This window comes from Astatotilapia calliptera, chromosome 22, assembly GCF_964374335.1.
Source record: "Astatotilapia calliptera chromosome 22, fAstCal68.1, whole genome shotgun sequence".
Lineage (NCBI taxonomy): Eukaryota > Metazoa > Chordata > Actinopteri > Cichliformes > Cichlidae > Astatotilapia > Astatotilapia calliptera.
The window spans coordinates 35521021-35548828 of NC_137442.1; the positions used below are offsets into that span (position 1 = coordinate 35521021).

The window sequence follows — 27808 nt, forward strand, 5'->3', positions numbered from 1 at the left end:
GACGGGGTAGATACTTCAGAAAGAAAACTATAAAAACCACTGAACCACAATGCTGCCCAGTGCTTCAGACAGTTTCAGGTTTGAACAGGCTCCAGTGTTTGCTTTTCAACTGTCTCTGTTCATTGGAGCAAAAACCAGAGCTGGACTGGTAATCTGGCATACCTTTGAACAGTACCAGCAACAACTAGTTACAACTAGTAACAGCTTGTAACAGCTACAAGCAGCTAGTAACCAGACCTGCTGCTCGCATCAGCTGTGGAGAAGTAAGGAAGAGATGGAGGAAGGTGAAATTAAATGGTAAGAAAACAGATGAAGGGACATAATCAGGAAGGGAGAGATTCAAGGATTAAAATGAACGGTTGCTTTGATCACGAGTCACTGCTAATAGCTCAAGTGTGACTTTTAATTATTGTCACATGTTGCAGGCAACTAAGAACTAACCCAACAACAACTGTACCTGATTAAAACCTTTTTCAATAATAATAATCATACAAAATGAAATATATACACATATACATTTTTGTCCCAGTCCAGCCCTGCAAAAACTGTCAATAACTGAAAACGTGCAGCAGTGCACATCCAGTACTAATCCAGTTAGGGGTAAACTGCTGAAAACAGCTCCCCAGATTGTCTCAGACTGAACAGGATATTCTACGGTTCCATTCATCCATTTGTTTAAGCAGCTAAAGTCATATTTTAAGCAAGAGTGGGCAAGTTTGTTGTTGGGGCAGTCACCAGCAGTCAACAAGGAGTTTGGCAGGTGGATTTTCTTATGTCTTTATCCTGTCTTCCTTCTCTCACCACAACCAATCACAGCAGATGGCCCCGCCCCTCCCTGAGCCTGGTTCTGCCGGAGGTTTCTTCCTGTTAAAATTGAGTTTTTCCTTCCCACTGTCGCCACAGTGCTGCTCATAGGGGTCATATGATTGTTGGTTTTTTCTCTGTAGGCTCTACCTTACAATATAAAGCACCTTGAGGCGACTGTTGTTGTGAACACCTCGAGCTTATTTTCTTAGCATCGGCTGTTGTTCAGTGCACTTAGGATATGATTATTACTAATGTCACAGTTTTCATTCCACTTTTATGTGTGATATTTTTTTACAAAACAGTCAAACTCTTACAATAGATTCTCTCTTGAAATATAAAGACTCTAATATTTAATCTTGACTCATTTTAATGAGGTGGGAGTCTTTTTTTCATCTCTCACATGATATTCTTAACAGCAGTGCACCTTGTAAATAATCTACTTGCCGTTTTAAAAGTGAAGTTGTCTGCTGGGACATCTCAGTGGGATCTACACTTACAACATTTGCATGTGTCAATTAGGAAATTGAGTCAGTTATGAATGGTAGTAATTCACAGTCAGAGCAGAAAGAATATGTTGGTGCACACACTTTAAACAGTGAAGTAACTGTTTAACTGCATGGGCATAGATGCAGGTTTGTCATTTACATTACTATCTAACCAAATGTGGGCAGAGATATAACCTGAAGCTCGTCTATCTGCTGAATCCACAGTGAACTTCATTTCAGCTGCACTTCACAGAGCGTCACAGCTATGTTGAAACTCAGTGGATTTTGGCTTATTGTTCAGCTGTCTTTGGCAGCAGGAATGAACTCTGGTAAGATCATTATATGTTTTTTTTTAATGTAAACATATCAGGATGTCTTTTTTTGAAATAGCACTTCTTTCATTGTAGAATTGTTAAAGACGGAATATATATCAGTAACATGATATCTTAAAGTCTACAGCACCATTGTTAGTGGTCTTTACAGTGATAATGTATTTCTGTACATATGTAAAACAAAGCTACTTAATTTTGATCTGCAATAATAAATAAAAATGCATCGGTGGAAAAAAAATGTCCGAAATAACTTTAATTCAGCCACCAAATGAATCCTCAGTAAGAGGATAGTTTGAGCACGTTGGGATGTGTCAAACTCGGGCCAGGCTAGCTTGTTCCTGTTTTTTGGTCCTTTGTTTATTTAGTGGGTGACTGATGTTAGGACTCAGTATGCAGATGATCCAAGCCCGTCATCGGCATACTCTAAACTACCCTTTGCAGTGGGGATAGTGGGTGCTGACCAGTGAGTGTAGAAAACACTACAGTCAATTGGTGCTCACGTAGATCATACTCCAGAATGTTGTTGTGGCAGCCCCGGATCTGGTGGGGTGTGGGGAACTGGGGAGCTGGCCCTCTCCTTCCATGGGTAGTCCTTATTATACGGTTCTTAGGCTGGAGTGGGGAGGGAAATTTGTGCGGGTTTGTTGACTGTGCCTTGTGGCCTTGTGGCCATCTGCCCCCCACACTGTCATTATGGCTTATGACATATCACTGTGCACATAGGACCTTCCCTGATAGTACATTCAGACAGATTTATTGTTTGATTCTCTGTCATTGCAGACTGGAATGTTCAAAGGAATCAATCCACCTTCATTCCAGGACACTGGTAAGCCACCGCATGATGTAACAGACCGATACTTTTAACACTAGATTAAGCCTGGCAGGGAACAAGCACTGCATATCTGTAGGTTCAATGTTACATAGAAAAACAATGTCCCTTGACATTGACAGATAATGCTCGTAATGAGACAACAGATCGTGTCCTGGGGCATCTCCTTCCAGATCTGGACCAGGGTATCACTGAGCTCCTGGACAGTCTGAACCTGGCAGTGATGGATGGACTTTCATATACAGTAATGTCCTGGAGGTGTTTTGTTGGAGTTACGTCTGTGTAAGGGCAAGTCAGTCATATCAATTTCTTGATCCTTCAATGCTCTGATCAGAGGATGAAGGAATACTCGGGCACTGTTGTGCACCAGGAGGAACCAAGACCGTCTGCACTAGTGTCTGATGATGGGTCCATGGATTTCATCCCAATACCTAATGGTAGTCATGGTGTCTGCTTCCCCAGACCATCACTGACCCACCACCAAACCAGTCGTGCTGAATGATAATATAAGCACCAAAACATTCTTCGTGGCTTCACCAGGTGAACCTGCTGTCTGTGCTGTGCTGTGGAAACCAGTGGTTTCCAGTTGTAGACCTACCAATTCTGGTATTTTATGGCATATGCCAGTGAGGCTCCACAGTGTGGAGCACAGGGCCCAGTGTTGATGTCAATTCTTCAGGCCACCCAGACCACACAATCCGTTTCTGATTGTTTGGTCAGAGACATTCACACCAGTGGCCTGGTGGAGGTAGTTTGGTTGGGCTCTGGCAGTGCTTATCCCGTTTCTCCTTTAACAAATGAGCAGATACCCGTTCTGTTGATGTTTAAGGACTTCTCTGGCCCTGTTTAGCTCTCCTAGAGGAACCGCCTCTGTCCTGGAACCTCCTCCATGATTATGAGACTATGCTGGAAGACACAGCAAATCTTCTGGCTATCTGTGCAACCTCTCTAGGGCCAAGGTATTGCCTCATTCAACCGTTAGGAAAATGACCCTAGTAATATGCAAAACTATTGAAAAATTGGTCAGAAATGGTCTAGCTGTTTTGGGGGTTGTGTTGCCTCACTAGTGCACCTGGTGATAGTTTCACTAACACCAAAGCAAATGAAAGTGATCAACAACCCCCCTCTCCCAATTAACTGGCCAGATCAATATTCCAGACGTTTAACTGAGTTGATGATATACTCTGATTAAAAAGAGTTCCTTTAATATTTGAGCGGTGTATTTGAGCTTAAAATCATGAAGATAAATTTGTATTTCTAAGACCTAGAGAAGGATTCAGAGTATCACTAACATGGCTGTAGACTGACGTAAGCAATACTTAAAAGAGGTAATGTTAATAATTCAAATGCTTTTTAGGCGGGGGCAAAGGGCGTAGGTCCTGGCAGACTATTCCCCGCCTATTGAGATGACTGGGAAACAAAATGTGACCTCTCTGGTGGTGAATGAGCCTGAGCTAGTGCGTGAGGTTGGAGACATCGGCTAGATGACTCAGATGTGACTCACACCGATGCACGCCTTGGGTTCTGGAGCCAGTCTGGAGAGGAGCTGGACTTTGTTCTAGTCCAGTGTTGCTCTCAGTGAGAAGCAGCACATTGGGGGTGGGTATTTTTGTAACCCCTTGGCTTTCTGCCTGTATGTTGGAATTTTTGCTGGTGGACGAGAGGGTTTTTTTCTTGTGCTTTTGGGCCAGGAAATGGGTCCTGACTGTCGTTTGCCCTCATGCGCTGAACGATAGCTCAGGGTACCCAGCCTGTCGCTGGGAGGGGCTCTTGAGGGAGCTCCATTGGGTGACTCCATTGTCCTTCTGGGAGACGTCACCGGTCACATGGTCACGTGGTCACATGTTAGTGTTTTGAAATTGCATAATCAGATCTGTGACTGTATGTTCTGAACACTCTTAGGAAGAGAGGAGCTGAGCTGTCAATATATCACCTGATCACCACCTGGTGGTTAGCTGGATCAGTTGGTGGGGGAGAATGCTGGACAGACTTCATGAATCTAAATATGAGGGTGCACTGGGAAGGCCTGGTAGAGGCCTCTGCCCATAAGATCTTCAACTCCCACCTCTGGCAGAACTTTGACATCATTTCGAGGAAGGCTGAGGACACTGAGTCCATATTGACCATGTTCTGCACCTACATTGCTGAGGCTGCTGTATGATGCTTTGGCTTCAAGGTGGCTTGTTTCTGTTGTGGTGGTAATCCCCTAACTGGACAGTCAACATCTGAGGTGATCAAGCTGAAGAAGGAATTTTATTAGCCTTGGTTAGTGTATGAGACTTTGGAGGCAGATGATGGACACTGGCAGCCCAACTGGAATGCAACTTGGGCAGTGGTTAAAGCAAAAAGTTGAATGCGGAAGGAGTTGAGTGAGAGCATGGAAAAAGACCAGAATCGCTTTGACGCAGTCCCAAAGTCTTTTTCCAAGGTTCAATTGTAAGGCAACTCAGGAGGGGAAAGAGGTCCTAACACAGTGTATAGTGTGTAGGGAGCACTGCTGACTTCAGTTGAGGACATACTTACACAGTAGAAGGAATTCTTTGTGGACCTCCTTAATCCCACTGACATGCCTTCTGTAGAAGAAGCCAAGTTTGGGGAAGAAGGGGATGATTCACCCATTACTGGAGGCCATTAAGATAGGTAAACAAGGTGTGACAATGTGGTCGGTCTGCCATGCATCTTCTGCAGTGGTGCCAAAACCCAGGATCATGGCATAGCTTGACCACGACCGGGCGGGAGGGGAGGTGCGGGCCCAAATGGTGGCCGAGCTCGCAGTCACGCGGGGGGAGCAGGTGGTGGTGTTTTGCTGCACCCATTCCTGGCAGCTGAGCAAGCTCCACCACCTGCTCATTCACCAAAATAAAGGTGCTGAAATGAACGAACTGTGTCGTTGGGTCCGTCATGCGACATGCTCGTGGCCACTTGGAGGAAGCAAGCGGCGGTGTTTTGCTGCCAGTGGGAACAATTGCAGGACTGGACCAAGCATTGGATCCAGTTGATAGAGGATCTGGGGCAGCTCGGATGGGGTCCTGGCTGACACTTGACCGCATAGTTCGTCATAGGTCGACGTGGTTCGTGGTGTGGCTGCGGTGGAGGTTGTTGCATTGTTGTTGTGAATGTATGGCTGGCAGCTGAAAAGCTGCGGCCGAGTGTTAAAGAAACAACAACCAAAATAAAAGAAAGTGTGGAAAGATGTGACAATGTGGTGGGGTCACCATGCATCTTCTACAAGGGGTCTCACACTCCCCAGCCTCCCGAGCAAGGTCTATGTCAGCATACTGGAAAGGAACTCAGATCTCATCTCTGCTTTTTGGGGATAATGAGGCCATGGTTGTCAGCCGGAAAAGGGTGGAGTTCCCACTTCAGATCAGAGACATAGAGATAGAGTGCGAAATTTAGTCATTCAGAGAGACTGAGTAGAACCGCTACGCCTCTATATCGAAAGGACCCAGTTGAGGTGGTTCTGGCATCTGACTAGGATGCCCCCTGGAAACCCACTGGATGATGTGTACTGGGTATGTCCTACTGAGAGGAGGCACCAGGGTAGACCCAGGACACGCCAAAGAAATTATATTTCTTGGCTGGCCTGGGAACCCATCTGTGTTTTGTTGGATGAGTTGGAAGAGGTGGCTGACTGCTGGCCCTGCGATATGGCACCAGATCATGGACGGATGCATTTCCAATAACTCTAATAGTAAAAACAGTAATAATGCAGACAAATTGGAAAGCCCAAAATGGGACTTCAAATCAAAATTGGCATGTTGATTGTGATTTTCAGACATTTCACAATACCAACACAATGTCAGAGAATAACTAATTGCCAAAATCATGCAGTGTTTTCTTTAACTGGGTGTTGCCTACTTGTTTTTTCTTATGTGATAGATGAAATCATTCCAGTTTATTTAAATTAGTCAGAAAGTTATACATTCACATACAATAACAATTTGAGGCATAATTAATGTCTAACAAAACTCATGTAATCCTCAGGGAAAATGACACAAAATACAGCCATCAAACGATAGTAATCATGGAAGAGGAACCTGCAGTGATTGAGTCAGCCACTTACCTGTTCCAGAAGCATCCCAGTTCATCAAATCTGCTAATGTACCATAAGAGGGCACTGTACGTTCTGCAAGGAAGCAATTTGTTTTCGACTAGAAATCATGACATTGTACTGGTTGGCCATGGTAGTCAAAGCCCTACTGGAGCAGCCCAGTTAGCTGGTTATGACCCAAAGGAACTTGCCAGATTTGTTTTCATCTTAAAAACTAAAACAAACATTGGTCATCTTGGTACCATCAGGCTCATAAGCTGCAATATTGGAAATGACCAACACTTCATGTTGCAGTTCCTACAAAGTCTCCGGTTTTTTAGTGTGGAAACAAAGCTCAGCCTATACAACACACTCCTGTCAGTTAATTCTGATGGTGATATACTGACGACAACTAACGGTGTCTGGAGGTCCCATGAGCACTACAGCACAGTCAAAGCTGAACTAAACCAAAGAGGTGATCTGGTGATAAAAAAGGAACTTGGCTGTCCAGGACCAGTATTACACAATTATAAAGGAAATATTTTGTATCTGCAGATACTGGACTGGCCAAGCCACCCGCAAATGTTTGTCCCAATGGAACTGCGCAAAAAGTATCACTTTATCGACTGCCTGGAGGGGCTGACTTGGAGCTTGTTTTTTGAGGAAAACGAAAGAAGGCGTGCTCCTGATTATACCACAGATGATTCAAGACACCTTAAAGCAATTTGGCTAGAAAAGCCAGCAGCAGGAGAAGACAACATTATCCTGAAGCATATCATAAGCATTCAACATCTGCTAGTGGAGATACGGTACAATGCCAGAGAAGAAATTCCATTGGACCTTTACTACGTTCTCAATGAATGCATTTACAAAGTAAACGGGAAAACTCTGAATGCAACTCTGGTGGGAAAATTCATGGATCCTGACAATCAAGTGGAAATTCAAAATTTTCTTCAGAGCTTTAAGGACCAGCAGGACGAGTCCTCCCTGGAGAAGCTGAGAGAGGGTCTCAAACCATCAAAATTCAATGACTTCTGTCGCCAAACCTTCCAGTTTCAGCAGTGTAATTACAACTGTGAGCGATGGGGCCATTATTTTATGGCAGCTGTGTTTTCAGCATCGGTGCGTAACTTCAGAACCTTCTCACTTTTCCTCATGTCTGTCATTGGTTGTGAAGTAGGCCACTCACGAGGAAGTGACAGTCCCTTGTGCACAGCATTTGTGAGGGATGACCACCCCATGATAACCGATCAACCCTGGCCTGAACATTTGAAACGAGGATTCTATGGCTGTGCTGTTGACAACTTTGAAATGGCACCACAGAACATGCAGATTTGGTTAGATCAAGTTGTTGCAAAGGAAAATGCACTGTACATTAAATCAAAGCAGATTATGAGTGCTATTAACCATGATGAGCAAACAGAGCTAGATATCTTTGGGAGGGTTAAAGTCATGAATAAGTACGCATTTTCATCTTATCTTGAATTCTTCCGAGGTACGCCCGAGGGGAAAAAACTCAAAAGAGGATGTGCACCTTCTTTGCATGGGAATATGAATCCATAATGCTGATGTAACAGTTCATATTGTCCACTTCATTGTTTTCATTGTATAGTTACAATATTTTTCTGTGCTAAAAATACTGTACTCTGGATGAATTACAACATAAAACTAAAAAATGCTTCACAGTCATCTACCGCTTCACTTTTGTAGCTAGAAGAATAAAAGAAAAATCTTGATGCATTAAAATGAAAGATTTAAAACAGAACTCCAGAGGTTTTTGTGATGTCTTCTTATGTCAAAATATAAAATATCTGGAAAAGTCAACACTATTCTAAAATTAAACATTTAACTGCATCATATAAACCAGTTAAATTATGTTTCTTTAAAATCAACAAAGGAACGCTGTAACAACAGGTGATATTGGGAAACTCGTTACATGTTTATTTAAATGTTCATTAAATCACTTTTCTTTTGGCGTCAAAGGTCAGACTACAGAGAATTATAAAATATAAATACACAGAAATCAGAATCAGAGGCAAAGCATTCTAGAATGAGGGAATATTACAAAGGCACAATTTGAGATTTCAAATATAATTCTATTATTAGAAATAATACAAAACAACGTGTTTTGTTACTGAGAAACAATTTACTCGCGAGTCAACTTTCTACAAGCCAGGAAATAAATTCTACACTTCAGAGGTCTGAAAGTGATGAATATTTCCAATGACTTGATGTTAAATCTCTCTTAAAGTTGACCACATAATTGGAACGTCACCTGGCGTGACTATTATTAGGCAAGGGAAGGCGGAGCTTGTTTTTTGTTCCCTTTTCTAAAATAGTAAATCATGTTTTACCTTTTTTTTGTATTTCATTGACCTAACCATTTAAAATGTTGACCTCTGACCTATTAAGAAATACATATCAAGTTGAAAATACCACACCAGCAGACCATTAATATAGTGATATGGACCAGTTTTAAAGCACCCAACACTTTTGCAAATCAAAAACATGACAAACTGGAGCGACATGAACGGGACAGAAGTTATTCACTCTGGTTTTGACGATAGCTAACAGCTTTCTTTTTCAAACAACCAACTTAGTTCCATGTATGTTTTTATTCAAAGCAGAGGTGTTTGTAAGATTTATAGTTTTAAAATTTGTAGAACACTTTTTGGACCAAACACCCAAAGAACTAAATATGATGAGCATCTTGAAGCAAAGAGAGAAGAACATTCAGACACCAGTGACACTGTGGTGTCTAATCACATAAGGTTTAGGCTATTGTAACATGTGCAGCATGATAAATGGAAAAAAAAAATAATAATACAAAGGAGGACAAATTGAGTATTTTATTCAAAATCAGTTTACATTTTACTTTGAACTTAAACAAAGTAATCTGAATTCAAAGGTAAACTAGTTAAAACTGTAATGTTTAGTCATCAATGCTTAGAATGGATTTTGAACCCTTGTATTATGTTTGGCAATTCTTTATGAGCGTGATGTGTATGTGTTACTCTGCTGAGTTAAATTTCCAAATACGTGTTGGGCTGAGAAGCTGCTCTTTACAGGAGAATACAGCTGCATGACGAGCCCTTCTGACCGCTAAGGTGGCCAAACTGCGAGGTGGCTAGTGACTGGATTAAATTCCAGAAGTGCTTGAAAGAGATCCCCTCGCCATCACCTACACCCATCTTCCGCAGGATATCACCAAATCCCTGGTCGGTGCCGACGCCCTGTCAGAACACGACAAAACAACTCACGTTAAAGTGAAAATGTTAACACCTAAACCAGACTTACAAGAAAATATCATTCCAGTTAATTACAAACCGTTAGGTTACTGATCACAGTTCGGAATATCACCTAAGACAAATCTGATCAGACAAAAACAAACGCAAACAGGGAGCACTGAAATGACAGAATTTTACCCAGAATAAAACTAGTACAACTGAAGACACTCTGACAAGACTTGCTCAAGATACTGAGCACCAAAATGGTCCCAACGCATCCACCGGTGTATTTGTGCACTCAAGAGTGCATGCATTGTAAGAATGTGGCTATGTGAATGTGCCTTATAGTGTGAAGAGCTCTGAGTGGTAGATGCGCCAGTTCATTTACCATGGGTTAATGTTTTTAATGTATTTAACTTTGTAAAGCTGGTGCTTTGAGGACATCCGACAGATGGTTGTGGATCGGCTGGGCCTCATGCCTGAGGACCACCATTGATGCTTCCTGAGGATCTGCCTTTTGTCTATGCCAGACGGCACTTGAACCCGGTACCGTTAATGGAGGTCCCATTTGAGCCATCTGACCATTTCACAGGAGTGCACTGGGATATTGTTTTGAGTTCTTGTGGATTATAAAACACGATAGTGCCACAGTAAAATGACTTGCTAAGTGACGAGGGCCCTTTAGAGTCACCCAGTGAGTGGGGGATTTTGATTTTGAAGTGATGCGGTCGGACCAGGAAGGAGCCACACAGGTATATCACCTCAAAGCATGGAGAGTGGCTGAAACCACTTCTCTGGTGATTCCCGCCTCCCTCCAGTGTGACGACCAACTCACACAGACCCAGACAATGAATGTTGCTGCACTGCAGCAGTAGTTTTCAGATGTGTTCTCCCTTGTCCGGTCACACCACGCTCATGGAGCACCACTTTGACGTGCCCTGATGTGATGGTGCATCACGGCTCTACAGGCTACCAGAACACAAAAGGCAAATAGTTCAGGCAGAACTGGCTGTGATGCTGAAGATGAGGGTGAAAGTCCCACAGTGCCTGGTGTAGCCCCATGATTCTTGCAGTGATGAAAGATGGGTCTATACGGCTCTGTTTGGACTACCGCAAGGTGAATGAGGTGTCACAGTTTGATGTTTCGAATGCTCCGGAGTGCTGACCCAGCAGGAAGGAGCTGAAACCCTACACTACTGTTGCTCGTACATAAAAACACTGTAAATAAACCCTAATCACAATGGAACGCTGCGTGAATCGGGTTGCATCTTCACATGTTTTTAGACAGACTCACTCTGTATGTTTAATTAAATGGATTCATCTTTTACTATATGCAATATTTGCCCACTTTATTAGGTACACATTGGTCACACAGGGTTGGATCCACCTTGTCCTCTCAGAGCTGCCGTAGTACTTTGTCTTGAGATGCGGTGACTGTGGAGTCCATTCAGTAGATGGATATAAAGGGGTTTACATGGTCAGCGATAATCTTCAAATAGGCGGTGGTATATAAACTATGGTCAACTGATGCTAAGGGACCACAAAGGGCCCTAAACCATTACATGCATTGAAAGCAGGATGGAGCAGCAGAACTCAAGACTCAAAAGGTCAGACAACATCTTCAAATGTTGTCCAATTTGTTGGGGTGGCTGCAGCTCAGGAGGCAGAGCAGATCATCTGCTGATCGGAAGCTTGGTGGTTTGATCTGCATGCCAAAGTATTCTTGGGCAAGATGTGCGTGACTGTTAAATAGAAAAGGACTTGGGCCTAGAAAAAGTGCTTGTGTGAATGAGGTAAGTTGTGCTTTGAGTAGGAAAGTGCTATATAAGAATCAGTCTATTTACCAATTTCGATGAGGCTGTGCAAATTGTGGCCTCATTTCCTGTTCTTAGCTGACAGGACTGGCATCTGGTGTGGTTTCGCATTTATAGATGCTCCACTGCATTCTTTTTTTAATCAAAGTTCCTGTTACCTTCTTATCAGATCGAAGCAATCTGGCCTGTAATTTAAGTCCTTTCTTCCTCATTCTAATACTTGGTTTGAACTTCAGCAGACACTCTTGACAACAGCCTAAATGCATTGTTACCACCACGTGTGATGGCTGGTTAGATTGCCTTAATGAGCAGATGAAAAGGTGTACCTAACAAAGTGGCTGGGGAGAATATATAGTGCTTTTCAAGTCTTACTGACACTCAGAGCTCTTTAGTTTAGTATTAATGATTAAATACTAGAAGTGTGCATGTTGGCATTTTGTCTGATAGCACAGCTGAACCGTAAGTTTGTACAAAATAACAAAACTGCCAAAAACTCTCACAGACTTATACAGAATTGTTACCATGAATAGAAATGATTTATATTATTGAGGAGATTAATGAAAAAACATTGAAAAACATGTTTCAGTCACAGTAAATTACAGCAATCTTCAAATGAATCTGTAGAGAGTTGATGATGCAGGAGAGACTGGTGTGCAGTTTCAATCTTAATGCCTGTCCGTTAACCTGACCATGTCAGAATTTACTTGTAAATCTAATCTAAGGTCTAACCAAGTAAGACTGCCTTAGAAACTTTTACAGATCAGCAGTTATGTTTGTATTCAGAGGTTAGGCTGAGACGCTGTTAGATTAATGGAAAGGAGTGCATGTCTTCAGAGGATTAACATTTTTTAGTGTGTGTTTGCCTGTGTGTGGATTAGGCTTGTATAACTCTGTTGTAAGCATGTTCCCCTTAGTCTTTGTGCAAGCTGAATATGGTTAGGTGTGCTGCCACACCCATTTGCTACAGATAACTGCGATCCCGGTCAGAGAGAAGCACAAGGAGGCTTACGGTGGACTTACCTTCATCAGATTGGGCATCTGGGAGGACAAAAGATTTTTGAATTCATCACTTTTCAGCGTCGGAGACTTGTCTGCTGAAGCGGAGTGGAACTGGCTGACCAGTGTATTAATGGCACTCTCCAGGTCAGAATACTGGGAAAAATTAAAGGCGAAAAGAAAAAAACAACAAAAGAGAAAGCCAGGTAATTTTAAAAGAAACCTGTTTTTCTTAAAAAGTTTATTATGTCATTTACCCTAAAACAGAACAAACAAAAAACACTTTCAGATCTTGCTTTATGCACCACATTTAAGTCCAATTTTACCTGTACATTAATTTAGCACTCTGTACCCTTCAACCGTTTTATCTCCCTCAGTCATGGCCAATTTAGAGTCACCAGTGAACCTAACTGGGAAGGACGCTGGAGGACCCAGAGGAAAGTTCCCACTCAGGGTTCAGACCAGGTGCCTTCTCGCTGTGAGGAAACCGCATTACCCACCGGCGCTGTCCAACATGCATTTTAGATCTTGTTGCGGCTGCATTTTGAGCAAACACCAACCTAGAAACGCGACACATCATTGCCCTATGAAGTCATTACAATGAGCCTGTTGAGAAACTCATCCAATTATTATTCGTTGGCCATCAGAACAGGTCCCAGTGCTCCTGCTGTTTCTCAATGCATGTGTGGCAGCAGCTTTGTCAGAACCACACCCTTTCTGACTAACGTACCACAAGCTGCAGCAAGCCTTCTTCACCGTTGTGAAAAAGTATTTCAAAGAAAGTAGCAATGGTCAGGAGATCTATTTATTTCACTGAATTTGTTGTTTTTATATTTCTTTGAAGTCTATTAGTGATTTATCTTAAATAGTTAACGTGGGTGCTCATTAACATATCGAATCCAGCTTGTTGTAAAGCTTGATGTAAACTCCACACAGTGGAGATTCAAAAATGAGGTGCGACAAAGTCTGGGTCAGTTTGTGGCTCTGTAATGCCCGTGTGTTCCTTGATCATGGGTTACAGAGCACTGGCTTTCCTTCAGGAAATTCCTTGCCTTGACTGTTTTGTCTCATTTACTAAACGGTTCAAGATGTAACCATGGAATAATGCGAGATACTCGCTGTTCCTGTGAGCAACAGGGATATGAGAAGGAGCATAGAGAAACAGGAAAATGAGGAAACGCTGCAGAGTCGTGGAGCACACGGACACACAGAGGTGGATCGCTGTCTGAGCTCGTGCAGATAAAACTGCTGTTTCAATAAGTCGAGAGCTACAAACGTGTGTGCAGACTGGTGCCAAATGAAAGGAGTGAGTAAGCCCTTCAGCCATCATGTGGAACAGAATTCTTCCTGGCAGCATTCACCATTTGGTGTCTGAGAGTGGCGAAGAGTCAAAACTCTTCAGCAAATATGAAACTGGTTTGATTTCTGTCACGTGCTGTGGCTGTACAGGCATTAAGCCCTTCCACTATACCCGAGGCTCACTGACATCCTGCAAGAGACAACACCCATCACGATAAATAACATTTCATCAGAGGATAAAGGTGATTACTCAACTTTGCACTCATTCACAGACACTCGTGTAAGTGGACCCGAACCGCGCTACAAAATGCGACCCACAGTATAACAGACACACGCTTTTACGGGTCAAGGTACTTTACCCGCAAGTTAACTGTTTGTTACAAATTAGCACAAAACTGTGATGAATTACACGCGTGTACTGTTACCACTTTGAATTCGTCGTGGAGGAGCGGCAGGACCCTGCGCTTAGCACTTCTTTTCGGGGAGGGGCCGCATACCTCTGGAAGTTTCTCCCCGAAAAAAAAGTTCGAGAATAATCCACTGCTGCTGTTTCAGTCACTTCTGAATGATAAGTATTTACACCTGCGTATCCAAACACAGTCCCCCCGCTGATAATCTGACGCCTTGTGTGACACGTCGCTTCTCCGTGAAGCGCACAGAGGCCATTTTTTAAAAAAAAATTCCACATATTGATTTCGCACCAAACCACCTTTTCCCGGTTAAAGAGCCGACGGTGTAAACGTCTGCTGCCAAGAGGTCCAATTTTCCATGTCGGCACTAAAAGAAGTTGTCTTTACCTACCTGAGGCATGTTGACTGCGGGAACTCGTCTTCCTGTGTTTCTCGCTGCTGGAGAGGTTCAGTGAAGCCCTGCATCTGTCACCAGCTGGCAGCATTCCGAGATCCTCCCTCCGCCACAAAGAAGAGCCAGGAAGGAGCTGTGCTCTTAGATAACGCCGACGCAATGCCATGAATTTACCACAGTTATACAAGACAGTCACACATGTACATCTCAGGCTGTGTTTTTCGTGAGTGTGTCATTACACAGCACAAAGGATGTGCCACACTTCGGACAGCAGTCAACAGCTTGTTCCACATCTGGAAACTTTTAGCAAAGCTGGAAACTGCTGTTCTCTGCAACAACTGCTTTACTCGGACTGTACACGGTACAGCTTATAGGAAAAGTCCCTAAAAGGATGTCCTCTGATTAAAAAGAAACAAAACTAAAAGAGTAAGGACAGAGACAGCAGGTATGAGCACATTCCTGTTATCCGGTTTGTGTGGTGGCGCAGAGGGGGTGGGGGATATTGGAATTTAAAAAACATTTTTTAAAGAACTGCATCCAAGCTGGGAAAGATAAGAGCAGGCTGCATTTGCCCCTCACCAATAAAGACCCGCTCCCCCTCCTTCTCATGTATGCGCCGGTGTTCGTACGGTTAAGGGTTAATGCCACACCCAATCCCAGAAGCTGCAACGCAGTTTCAGCAGGATGCCGTCAATCATTCTCAGGATTGTAGCTCCTCCCACAGGTTCTACAGTAACAGCCACACGGCCTCCGCTCTTCAGAGCACTTTAAACTTTAATTCTTTGAAATACAAACATTCAGTGAAATTTACCAGCAAAAACGGGCACCAAGCTTTAGCTCTCGGGGCCTTGACAACTGTGCTAAGCTTCAGATGGGTTTTTATTAGTTACCCGGGCAAAAGACTTGTTTCTGAGTTAGTCTTTGATTAAGTATATTAGCATATTACTGGAGAACCGGCTACATCTCTGAAAGCCAGAGACAACCATCCATGTGTTCATTAACTTTCCCCCCACATCGTGACTGTGTGCAGGTGTAAAACCTTGGGCCATATTCAGTTTGGTGTCCTTACCACAGTGTGTAGGAATACATTTCCCAGCATGCCCCTCCACTATCAAAACCTTTCAGTAATGGTCCCTGTTTTAGGCAATGGAGTGAAAAAAATGAGTAAATATTTGTAGATCTAAAATTCAATTCACAGGTAAAATGCACACTGTTTAAATAGGTTTACACGATCTCTATGATGTAAACATGAGCAGCTCTTGTTTTTTGTACGTTACCTCAATGTTGGGAATATTAGCATCCAGAATAATGTAGAGAAAGGATACTTTGAGTGGTCTCCTCCTACTTTCAGGACCCCGGGGGATATGTTACCTGATGTTGGCAGCTGGCAGGCTCCCTTGCACTGAAACATGTATATCTCTCACCCTGTGCAGTACTGGAGTACTTTGTGAAGCTTTTTCCAAAGTTCATGTTATTAGTTATATTATTATTATTCCACAGCCGTCCACGCTGTGCTGAGTCACCTAGAGCAGCAGCAGAGCTACGTCCGAATGCTCTTCGTGGACTTCAGCTCAGCCTTTAATACAATCACCCCGGACATCCTCGTCACCAAACTGGTCACTCTTGGCCTCCCTCCTCTCACATGTGCCTGGATTAAGGACTTTCTCACAAACCGGCCCCAGACTGTAAGACTCGGCCCTCATCTCTCCTCCACTCGCACACTGAGCACCGGCTCCCCACAGAGCTGTGTGCTGAGCCCCCTCCTGTATTCTCTCTACACCCACGACTGCAGCTCAACCCACAACAACACTCACCATCAAGTTTGCTGATGACACCACAGTAGTTGGACTCATCTCAAAGGGAGATGAGGCAGAGTACAGAGAGGAAGTCCTGAAGCTGGCAGCCTGGTGTTCAGAAAACAACCTGGCACTGAATACTAAGAAAACCAAAGAGCTCATTGTCGACTTCAGGAGGCACTGACTTGGCCCCCCTTTACATCAACAGGGAGTGTGTGGAGAGGGTCCACAGCTTCCGGTTCCTTGGTGTCCTCATCTCTGCTGACATCTCCTGGACAGACAACATCTCAGTGGTTGTCAAGAAGGCCAAACAGCGGCTGCACTTCCTGAGGGTCCTCAGGAAGTAGAAGCTGAACTCCAACCTGCTGCTGACCTTCTACCGCTCGTCCATTGAGAGCCTGCTGACATACTGCATCACGGTATGGTACAGCAGCTGCACTAAGGCGGATAGAGCGAGGCTTCAGAGTGTGGTCAAGACAGCACAAAAGAACATCGGCTGCCCTCCCCCCTCCCTGATGGACATTTATTCCTCCTGCTGCCTCAGCAGAGCAGCAAACATCATCAAGGACAGCTCAGAAAACCCACAGACTCAAAAACAGTTTCTTCCCTAAAGCCATAACCACCCTGAACTCACACATGCACCGATAACACAGAAGGAAAAACTCCCTTGTAAGAGGAAGAAACCTCGGGCAGAACCAGGCTGTGGTGTGACTCATCGGGCACAAAGGGAGAGAGAAGAGATAGAGGGACATGAGACCAAACGCACAGTGGAAGAGAGCCAGCATTTAATACAGGTGTAATGTCAGGCGGGGCAGCCCTGAAGGAAGGAGATTCCCTTCTCTACCATACACTGGATGCTTGTATTCTTAAAAGAGCTCCGCTGTATGTTTGTCTTTTAAAGAAACGCCAGCAGTATGAACTATGAACTTTTAGCTCTAAATGTACAGCGATTAAAGTAGTTACCATCTCTGAAAAGTTTTAATGGTGAGTGGGAGCTGGGAAATGTACTGCTTGCACTTCCTGACCTTGTTTCCTGTCATTTGTGCAAAATATTTGCAAACCTTTGGCCCTCAGCTAAGCAAAGCAAAAGAGTAGAGCTTAGAAGAGGAAGTAGAGATGAGAGCAGGGTGAGCATAATGCCAGGAACTTGGATTTAAGCTGTGTTTTCAATGCTTTGGCTGATAGCACAGATGGGTGAGCATTTTTAACCTGCTGCCAGATTGAAATGTGCAGTCACATTAAAATTATACAGATATATATTAGGGCTGCTCAATTAATCGAATTTTAATCACGATTACGATCTGGGCTTTCAACGATCATTAAAAATGACTGAGCCGATTATTAGCCCCTCCCTCATTTATCCGCGACACCTTAAAGGCCGGTCCGTGAAAATATTGTCGGGCATAAACCGTCCGTGGGGCAAAAAAGGTTGGAGACCGCTGATTAAGAGGACCCGAGGGAAGCTCGGAAAGCTAAGCAGGAGTTATTTGGAGAGGAGAGTGACTGCTGTTGGTTGAAAAGAGAGGTAAAAAAACTTCAGTGGTGTTGCGCACTATGTTATATTATTTTTTTAAAGTCATTGTTAACCTTTAAAGCCGGTCAGAGCAGCACGCTCCGTGTTGTGTAACTATTTTTAAATCCCTGTAGAACCTGAACCGTGTAAGCTAGCACAATAATTTGTTTTGCATATGAAACCGGAGGAGTTGTACTTACATCTGATGCCATCAGCTTGTCCTCGGTCACGGTTTCCTTCCACATATAGCTTTGCAAAAACTGCATAAAAAGCGCTTGCAGGAACAAAAACATAATATTCCAGAAACACGCTTTGCCGTTCCTATCAGCTGTTCGTAACACTTCCCACAGTGAAATGATGCACCTGCTGTTTTCTTTGCAAATTTGCATCATAGGATTGTTTTTTGTTTTTCCTGCAGTATATAAAAATTGCTGTATCTCCAAAATAAAACTATGAAGACACTCAAAATAAATTTCCTGTGGTGGGAAACTATTTTTTGCAACTTTATTGTATTTAAAGTTTTGAGGGATAAACCTCTTAAATTTCTCCAAGTAGAAATATATGTAAACAAAACAAAAGCAATTTTCAATTTTTTTTGTAGTTTATTGCACTTTTTTGCAATTTATGTAATTACTATGCACTTAATGCATACATATTGTTAAAATATGGGCTATAACAGTTGTATTGATGTATAGCAACTTGAAATGCTCCCACAAATGGCTCTATAACATGTAAAAAAATAATATAAGCTCTGGTGGACTTGGTTCTATAGTAGGTCTTAAAGGGTTAAATAAATATCGTCAAATAATCGTGATCTCAATTTCAGTGAAAATAATCGTGATTATCATTTTTGCCATAATCGAGCAGCCCTAATATATATAATCCTTGTCAGTTTGTAAACTCAGTGCTCAGTTGAAGGTGGAAACCCTCCAGGTGCTCTTTAAGTTTCATCCTGACATCGTCCCGTATTTCCACTAACGCACCATTTGAATTCTGCTCGCTGTGTTGATCCGGTGACGACTCAACTCTGGACATGCCTCCGCTGCTCTCTGTTAAGTATTCCACACCTTTTAGATCCAGTTCTGACAAAAGAGTGTTTTTTTCTTCGCCGGCCACGTTCTCCATCGTGACAAAACGTTGCGGCTCGTCGTCAGTCGGGACAGTCAACAAGATCACCCGCCCGTCTGCGCTGTCCTGTAACCATAGCAGCTGGTGCTGCAGGTCGCGGTGGTGATCCTGACTCGTCACGTCAGACTCTCCGTGGCGTTTGTCAGAGAGCAGCAGCTTCTGCTGAGAGCCTAGATAATGCAAACTCTGCTCGTCAGTTTTAAGAAAGCACACTCCAGCTGAGACTATATGCTGAACACCTGGATTTTGCAACAAAACTTGGGAACTTGTTACACTGGTATCACTGGTTTCTACGTCTTGCTGCCTATCTATCTGAACGTGATCCACATTTTCAGCTGTGTCACAGGAGCTTGTTGCAACATTTCTCTGGGTGTTCGGTGAGTCCTCGTGCTCCAAATGCCCACCACTCTGCCCCTGCCCTTTTCCACAGTACAAACAGTTTCCCTTGTCTGTCTCAGACCAGCTACTGGACTCTGGTAGAAAATTACATCCTGTCTCCATTTGATCAGCACATTTGTCCTCAATCAACTTCATATCTTTGGATTTAGCCTCATTCTCCTCTAGGTCAGGATCTCCTTTGTGCTGTCTTTCTTCTCCCCCCTCTATGCAGCTTCCTCTGTTTTTGCAACCATTCTGTGACAGAAGCAGAATGTGCTTTAGTCGCTTATCACGGAGCCCCAGCACGGTGCTCCGCAGACGGCTTTCCCTCCGCCTGGCTGCATGCAGTTGTCGTAGGGCTTTTTCCAAGCAGTCTACAACTTGGTCATAACGTCTCCTCCACAACAGGGGACAGAGCTGAGCGTAGCTGTGCTCCTTTGACAAGTAGAAGCCTGGAGGGGGGGGCAGACGTCTCATGTAACGTGACGGGGAAACGGGTCGAGACTCTGGAGGTGGAGGACCGAGTTCTTGCTGCGACAGCTGCTCCAACCCTGATGTTTCTTGAGAAAATCCAGGCATGTCTTGAGTAGTCTCCTCAGTGGAGCTCACTGACTTTTCAACTGTGGGTTCTTCTGCAGTGTGACGCTGGTTGATCTCCTGATGTGTGCCATCCTGTGCTCCTGAGTGGGAACTCTTCCTGCAGAAGAAACTGTGACAAATTAGTTTTTCCTGGACAATCAAATAGCCACTAACACTACAGCCGTCTAGCAGATTATGGATGACTGTATTCTTTTTTATTTCTATTCAAACTGCAAATGCAGTAAAAGCATAAACTGAACACTGTGGACCTCAACATAACCGATACAGTGTGGAACCATCTTGACAGAGAATGAAACAAAAGTTATCTTTAAACACTAATGTTAATGTGTGTTTGCACATCTTTAAATGTTTGCAGCCTTTCCTGTTTTTCTAGAAACACATGAAGAAATGAGTGACGGCTCAAAACCTTCACAGCACTGCAGGCTGTGAAGGTTTAACATCTCACATCTGTCACCACTGAGTGCTTCAGATTCATTCACTATTTCACATCTATCTTTTCTTAAACATTTATTTTTTCCTATTTTCTATTCACTATATCATTTCTATTTTTATGATAAATTTTTCTCTGTTCATTTTAATCATCGTGGCAAACCTTTATGCAGCATCACAGTTGTCACAGGATGCTAACATGGTTGATTTCTTCCCTGTTTTTACCCTGACTGCTATGCTGACAGATGTCATGCTAACTGTAGGCCACACCCAGCTGGGCAGCTGGGTGTGGCCTCCTTCCACTGGGGTTCAAAACTTTAGGCACTCATTCATCAACACCTGCTCATTATGGTTTTTCAGTATGGATATATTTACCCTATTCAGGGATCACTTATAGTCATCTCAGATGATTACTTCAACCTTAATTAAAGTAAATCCCTCATCTCATCACCTCAAAGAGCTGGTCCTAGATCAGCCAGCTGGTCTCAGATCTTTTGCATGTAGAGCTGACCCCAGCACGTACTCGGTGCTCGAACCAAGAATCAGAGAGCTGCTGGAATTCTCATGTTTTCCTGATACTTGGTAACTAAAGTAACAATTTCTTAGTTTATTGTAACTTATCACGTACTAATTATTATGCTAAATTACACCAAAAATCATTGCACTTTGACTTGCAGGCATACCTGATGCTCCCGTAACAGAATCAGAAGAATACAAGCGAACGTTAGAGTTGGCCTGTTCTTTCACAGAGCATCCTCACAGAGTGGGAACTGAAGCAAAGACTATGTTTAAATAACTATAAAATAATGAATCACTTCAGGAGCTCAGAATCTGCTCACAGATGATGACAAACTATCAGCCTGTGTGAGGTTTGATTACCTGACAGGGATGTTGTCTTCTTTCTGCTGCCTTCCTGCTCTTTTGTGTTTGGCTGCTGGAGGGAAATCAAATAAAGTAGGAACTGCATCTTCCTTTAGTCGTCTGATTCCACTGTGTGAAAGGGTCAAAAACAATACTTAGGCTGCTATCGCAACACTGCCATAACTGAAAACTACACCAGCAGTTAATAACAGAAAATTCTGGTTTTAGCTGAAGTGGTATCTGTAACCTGTGAAAGTCCAGCTGGTCGATACACACCTGCTTCCACTCAGCTCAAAACTCTCGGGTGGGAAGTGCTTTGAACAAAAATAGACAAAGTTCGTCTGAGGATCCCAGGAGTCTGCGCGGTGACAGTTACTGATCCAAAGGTTTCTCCGAGCCGCTCCTTTGGGTAACCTAGTCAGCCACAACATCAGTCTGTGTTACATTAAGCTTCCATTTCAGGTCAAGTTCAATAAAGATATATTATAATATTTCAAAGAACATAACGTCACAACATCATCAGTACATCTCCATTTGAATGTGAATAACACAAATTCACTGCGACCACGTGCCATGAACTTCCTGTTGAAAGCGTTGCTTTGACGATGGCGACCAGGTGTGTGACCACTCGCAGAGAGATACTGGTGCATCAAAACTCAACAGCAACGTGATGGAGCCTGTCTGCTGAAGGTCTGAATGGGGTCAAAGTGGCAGTCACAGCAGGTACAACAAGTACTGGAATACTGTGTAATTTTAAAAGTGTGTATATAATGTTTATTCTGTGTATTTATTATCTCACTCTTACTGCCTGTTGATGCCCTGTCCTTCTCTTCAAAGTCATGCTGCTCTGTTGGACGGTAACTGCCCCTTGGGGACTGTCCATGCTATTCGCACCTCTCTTTCTTCTTCATGCGTTACTTTTTCCTGAGTCATTTCTCATTATTACACATGACCTAATTTATGGACATCTATGGTTTGATTTCTTTGCATGTGTGGATTGGATGGGTTGTTACCAACATCTGGTGTGAATTTCACGTCAATAGCACCTTTACAAATAAATTTGGTTATGTTTTCCACACTTATTGTACCTGCTGTACATGCAATCTGTTTGTGATAACATGGGAATTAACTTTGTTGCTGCCTGTTGTGTTTGTTTTGTCTGTATACACACAGGTTCACATTAACTACTTAGATTTATATTTCAGTCAGAACCTCATAGATTAGACACATTCAGACAGGTTCCCTCCCACCAGGCAACCCGCGTACTCGCCTCGCGATTCAGCGTTTGAGGGTGTTGTACATGTGGCTCAACTACTTGCAACCTCTTTCCAAATGTGAAAAATTAAATCAACCGTTGATTTTTCTAGTTATAAGGAGGTTGGGTATTATTATGATTAACTTCTCTAACTTTCCACATATTGCTCAAATAAATTATTCTAATCGTGTTATAAAACCCACAAAGTACTACAGCTAAACTCATGTCTTCTGGTTCCAGTTTTACAGAGCTTAATATTAACTGTATTTTGACCTGAACGTCAGCCTTGTGTATTACTGAGTGAATATGAGAACAGGAGAAATATAGATGTGCAGATGATTTGTGAGCTTTTGAGTTCCTCTGTTTCATTCATGTGTCTAAATGTGTGAGAGAATGTGAATAAAAACAATAGCTGGTTACTACACTCTGACCCAAACATAATGTGTAAAGTGCTCACTTGTGAAAGGTGACGCCAGCATTTCGAGTCTCATGGTTGTCCCTGGATTTGCAACCCCCTGCTGAACAATGTCTTGGCATCTGAAAGTAAAACAAAGAGTAGAAAAAGTAGAAAAATGGAGAGTTTATCATGGAAGGGGGTGTGGTTTAGCAGAAAACACATTTTACTGCTTCGAGATGGAGATTTTATTTTGCTTTTTTAGTCTTATTGACCGTCAGTGTCAATTCCTTTCTCTGCCTACCAGCTTTAAAATGGTAGAAAACATTTACTCTGTATCGTATCAACTGACAGCAAGTGAAAAAAAAGAAAAAAGAAATTAAAGACGGATGTTTGAATTTTTGTGTTTTTATTTTTTCCTCCCCAGCTCCTTAGTGTCCAACAACATTAAGCATTCGTCTGACTAAAGTCCTGTTTTCCATTGAAAAGCTGCTTCAGGCTAACAAATAGATTAATACTCATTCTCCTGAATCGAAAGCTTGCAGTTTTTCATTTAAACGTTTCTCTAAATTTGAGTCAAATTTTTAAAAAGGGGGGGGGGGCATCATCATATGGACACGCTACACCTAACACAGGCGGGGGGGTCATGCCTGTGTTGGCGTGTTGCCAACATTAGCATTAAGAATACGATCGAAAAGGATAGAAATGTTTTTGTTTCCATCCACCCCACAGTTGTTCCAAACTTCGTGCACCGCCCCCTCCTCATTCGTCCAATCACGGAGTTGCTGATCGCGGTGTGTAGTATCGATACGTTTGCCGCTTATCTGTGACCATCTCGGATGTCTGAATCATACCTGATTAACCCAAGTCCCCATGTAGCTTCAAACAATCGAGTAAACGGGACTAGCTGGTCCTCGATCACCTGACGGTGCAGGTTCAGGTACACATGACCGAGCCGCCTGGAGGCGCGTCACACAGTACGTTACACTGGACATTTAACTTAACAGGGTTTTCTGCTGTTTCTGTAACGAGCAGGCGAAGGGCCTAAAACGCGAAGCCGCCATTACGGAAGGTCTTACTTTCGGTTGTAACGCATTTCAGTTCATGGAAGTGTATATTATTTAAATAATAACATTAATAATAACAAAAATATCAACCCCGGCTGTTGACCTCAGAATGATGGCTGAATTTTTTTCTTCTTTCTTCATCTTCCGCTTCCTTCTTCTTCCTCCTGCCCTGCTCTGCCACTTTTACCGCCGTATACCTGATAGTAGTCGCATTACTGCCACCTACTGGACTGGAGTGTAAGCAGGAACGCGTCCTTTCTGTGGTTCTGCCCCCCCAGAGTAAAATTTGAACTGCTGTCCTCATATAAAGCCACCTCTCTCTCTCATACTTATCAGAGATGAGGGAGACATAAACTCTGATACATAAATTCTTCATATAGTCACTCTGAATTATAATTTCCTCAATTTTTACACTGGGTGCTTTCCTATTACTCTTAGTGTTCATTTTAAATTTAAACAATATATTTATATTGTGTTGCAAATAATGAAATATCTTGTCATTCTTTACAATATAAAGAGCCATGAGGCGACTGCTATCATGATTTGGCGCTATATGAATAGAAAAGAATAGAACAGAATAATTATTACTACTATAAGTGCTACTGTAACGTCAGCTGTGATACGTATTTCAGTGAAGGTGGATGGTTGACAGCCTGCCAGCTGCCTCGCTGTCCACAGAGTCATCGCGTCACAGATTATTTCCTAACAAAAATAACTTCAGTTTCAAACAAACAAACAAAAAACAAGTTGTCTGAGTGCCAAAGGTTCAGCAGACCTGCACTGTGCTACTATGGTCAGTGGTCATAGTAACATAGTAAAATAAGTCCACTGAAGGAATAGGGAAAAGCATACTAACAGTGCAGTCAATACTTGGATAAATAACTGTTGTTATTTATTTTTTTCCATTATTACATGTTGCGCCATATGTTAATATGGGATGTGCTCACATACATATATGTCCATGTTTGAAGTGTGAAACCTACCAGCCAGCACACGGTACCATCACTGCATACCCGATGGACTAAAATGCACCTTGTGTAAATGCATACACTGCCGAGCACCATATGGACACGCTGCACCTAACTCAGGCGTGGGTAGCGATGTGAATATGTTGGAGATGTAAATGCAGTGCGTTTTATAACTGTCCTACAGGAAACACCTACATCCTTGTCTGGGCATTTAATTGTGCGAACAAAAAAATCCTTTTTTGTTAAAAAACAAACAAAAAACTCCCAAACATGTCATGATGCGTGTACAACACCAGTAATCCATCTTTGTTACCCTCAGTATCAGAGACTGTGTGATCATCTGTAAGGGCCACAGGTGAGTGGATCACATAGCCACTGGTCGTTGTTCAAACAAACAGGTTCATGTGTGAACCTGTTTGTTTGACTCCCATAATGTTTTTATTTACAGGCCAAACACATTTATAAATTTAATAGTTAATAGTTTTACATATTTTCATCGTCTTGGTAGCTATTGTAAAATTTCAAGTTTTTAAAATGGTTTCATTTTGCTGCTCAGCAAACAGCAAATGTAGTCTATACTAAAATTTCACAGACGGACGAACACTGTGTACGTGTGTGTGTGGATGCGTATGTGTGTGAGTGTGAGGGGGCGGTGATGATTCAGAAGTCAGATTTCTCACAGGAACAGTCACTTCACTAAAAGCAGAAACACACTGCAGTTGGCTAGTGAGGACAGACTATTCCTTTTTCTCTTTGATGGAGAATTGAATGATTTACAGAAAACTATACAAACTTTCAAGCTGAATATTTTATTTCGACTTGCTCACTGCTTTTTCAGTCGGTCTTGAGAAAGTGCGTTATGTCCAGAGTTACCAATCTGTCAAAACTGCGTCAGGAGAGGATGCGGGAGATCAACCTGCGGGTAAGTTGGCATGTTCTCGAGTTCTGCATTAATAATAAAGACTACAGCATCGGTGGCAAGTGTTGGACATATTTTGACGACAGGCAAGAAAGCACATTTACAAAATCTTGTGATTGTTAGAATGTGTGTTCATTAATACAGTATTGTAGGTCATAGACCGTAGCAGTTCATGGTTTTGTCTCCACCCCCACTCACTTCCTCACTCCTTCACCCGCTTTTGCACTCTGAACCATAAATTTGGTCATTTCCGTGTTGTGACAGAGAGCCAGCTCTTGAAAGACATGAGCACAGGGCTGGCAGATCACTGGGCCTTATGTAGCTGCATGGGCTGCAGCTAAGTCTACATGCAGCATGTAGGTGGTTGTGAGTATGTTTGCTTGTACACTGTGTGCGAGCTCCTAGGACTATATTCGACTATAGCAACTGTTGCCATAGAAATGGCTGTGACTGTGTGCTGTTACCAGTTTCTGTTGAGCTTTCTTGGCGCAACAAAGACATTTTCTTTGTTGGGCACAATGTCTTGTCTCCAACCTCCATGCTTGCGATGAGGCAGACTGGGGTGGTGGTTCCCATTTTCGAGATGAGGAGCTGAAGGAATTGTTCCAATTACAGGTTGTTTCACACTGCTCAGTCTTTCTGTGATGTTTCTTCGAAACTATGATTCATTAAGTGTGCTGTGTATTTTCAGCATTCCCAAAAAGTGCTATAGGGAAGTCTAATATGATTTTACTGGACCTCTGAAATCGTCATCAGGGTCAAGAAGGTCAAACTTTCAATCGATCAGACTTTCATAAAAAGTGTTTTATCTTTAAAACTGTGCTTAAAATCCCCCTGCCTTGGTTTTTATTGCCAACATTAACATTAGCATGACCTTAAAATGGCCTCTAATGATTGAAAGCTTTCCAGTGCAGCTGAATTAAAGCAATTCAGTTCAGTTTTATTTATACAGTGTCAAATCACAACAACTGCCTCAAAGTGCATTATATTGTAAGGTAAAGACTAGAGGTGGGAATCACCATATATCCCACGATACGATATTATCACGATACTTAACGCACGATATGACATTATTGCAATTTTTAAAAAATATTTTGCGATATTCAGATTCTGTACATAAAGGTAAACTTTATCAATATTCATTTTATCTAATAACAAAGTCTCACACTCAGTCTTTCTCTCATTTCAGTTTTATTGTTGACAAACTGAACGGTTTGTATTACAGTCTAGTCCAACTTAACTGAATGCAACCATCTGGTACAATTACAGCTATTCTGAACTATGCAATATGATAACTATGCAGCCCATTCAGCAACTGAAGAATTTGAAAGTAAATTAAAACAAAATATAATTTTACATTAAATAAAAAAGTTTTAAACTTAATTAAAATAAAGCATAAATTAAAATAAGTAAACTGTCATGTTTATTGCTGCCAAAAAACAAGTTAAACACATTTGGACAGTGAAGGAATGTCAGGATTCTTGCTCAGAAAAAGGATCAACATGCTCTGAAGTCAGAGCACAAAAACCTTTTTTGTAACAAAATATCGATTTCTGCTATCCCTGTATCGATACATTATTAGCAAACAAAATATCACGATACTACACAGTATCGATTTTTTCCCCCACCCCTAGTAAAGCCTCTACAGTAATGCAAAGAATACAGAGAAAACCCCAATAGTTATATGACCCCCCCGTGTGCTTTGGTGACAGGATCCAGGGTCACCTGGTCCAGCCCTAACTATATGCTTTAGATAGTGTCTGTCTCCTGAATCCAAACTGGAAGCTGGTTCCACAGAAGACTGAAGGCTCTGCCTCCAACTCTACTTTTACCTTAGAAACCCCAAGTAAGCGCAGTCTCACACTGAAATAAAG

The 27808-nt window shown here is 42.5% G+C and overlaps 4 protein-coding genes across 9 annotated transcripts in view; 2 read left to right on the plus strand and 2 right to left on the minus strand.

Moving 5' to 3' along the window:
- Nucleotides 1-1527: 1527 nt before the first annotated feature.
- Nucleotides 1528-8348, plus strand: LOC145423396 (uncharacterized). The gene is made up of 3 exons (XM_080295795.1): nt 1528-1621; nt 2405-2450; nt 6441-8348. The coding sequence occupies exons 1-3, from the start codon at nt 1558-1560 to the stop codon at nt 8047-8049; spliced, it is 1719 nt and encodes a 572-aa protein (XP_080151921.1). The 5' UTR covers nt 1528-1557; the 3' UTR covers nt 8050-8348.
- Nucleotides 8349-9320: 972 nt separating this feature from the next.
- Nucleotides 9321-16893, minus strand: s100v2 (S100 calcium binding protein V2). Its single transcript, XM_026156499.2, has 3 exons — nt 14624-16893; nt 12548-12679; nt 9321-9719 (listed from the first exon to the last, which is right to left on the minus strand). Exons 1-3 carry the CDS (start codon nt 14630-14632, stop codon nt 9549-9551), a joined length of 312 nt encoding a protein of 103 aa, XP_026012284.1. The 5' UTR covers nt 14633-16893; the 3' UTR covers nt 9321-9548.
- A 1624-nt stretch (nt 16894-18517) lies between these two features.
- On the minus strand, nt 18518-24226 carry thap7 (THAP domain containing 7). Of its 3 annotated transcripts, none has more exons than XM_026155995.2 (5): nt 24151-24226; nt 23044-23123; nt 21608-21745; nt 21350-21460; nt 18518-20138 (listed from the first exon to the last, which is right to left on the minus strand). In XM_026155995.2, exons 2-5 carry the CDS (start codon nt 23121-23123, stop codon nt 18824-18826), a joined length of 1644 nt encoding a protein of 547 aa, XP_026011780.1. In that variant the 5' UTR covers nt 24151-24226; the 3' UTR covers nt 18518-18823. The 3 variants fall into 3 exon arrangements, with proteins under 3 accessions (XP_026011780.1, XP_026011778.1, XP_026011779.1); XM_026155993.2 differs by having other exon boundaries at nt 24138-24215; XM_026155994.2 differs by lacking the exon at nt 24151-24226 and adding an exon at nt 23835-23974.
- arhgef2a (Rho guanine nucleotide exchange factor (GEF) 2a) overlaps nt 23822-27808 on the plus strand; it is a 37849-nt gene continuing 33862 nt past the window's right edge. For 3 of the 4 annotated variants that reach the window (XM_080295793.1, XM_026155990.2, XM_026155991.2), the window contains exon 1: nt 25698-25937. In XM_080295793.1, coding sequence (XP_080151919.1) covers nt 25875-25937 — 63 coding nt within the window. In that variant the 5' untranslated portion in view covers nt 25698-25874. Of the gene's footprint in view, nt 23958-25697; nt 25938-27808 lie in introns of those variants that run through there. The other variant, XM_026155992.2, reaches the window with a different exon arrangement.

What these genes read in the sequence shown, in the direction of transcription:
- LOC145423396 (XM_080295795.1), top strand. Translation starts at nt 1,558, where the DNA reads ATGTTGAAACTCAGTGGATTTTGGCTTATTGTTCAGCTGTCTTTGGCA. An exon ending in GGCAGCAGGAATGAACTCTG is followed by an intron (nt 1,622 to 2,404) that starts GTAAGATCATTA and finishes CTGTCATTGCAG; the next exon opens with ACTGGAATGTTCAAAGGAAT. An exon ending in ACCTTCATTCCAGGACACTG is followed by an intron (nt 2,451 to 6,440) that starts GTAAGCCACCGC and finishes TGTAATCCTCAG; the next exon opens with GGAAAATGACACAAAATACA.
- s100v2 (XM_026156499.2), bottom strand. An exon ending in AGATGCCCAATCTGATGAAG is followed by an intron (nt 9,720 to 12,547) that starts GTAAGTCCACCG and finishes GTGTTCTGACAG; the next exon opens with GGCGTCGGCACCGACCAGGG.
- thap7 (XM_026155993.2), bottom strand. Translation starts at nt 24,188, where the DNA reads ATGAAGAAAGAAGAAAAAAATTCAGCCATCATTCTGAGGTCAACAGCC. An exon ending in TTCTGAGGTCAACAGCCGGG is followed by an intron (nt 23,124 to 24,137) that starts GTTGATATTTTT and finishes TTTTACTTTCAG; the next exon opens with ATGCCAAGACATTGTTCAGC. An exon ending in TTTGAGCTGAGTGGAAGCAG is followed by an intron (nt 21,461 to 21,607) that starts GTGTGTATCGAC and finishes CCTTTCACACAG; the next exon opens with TGGAATCAGACGACTAAAGG.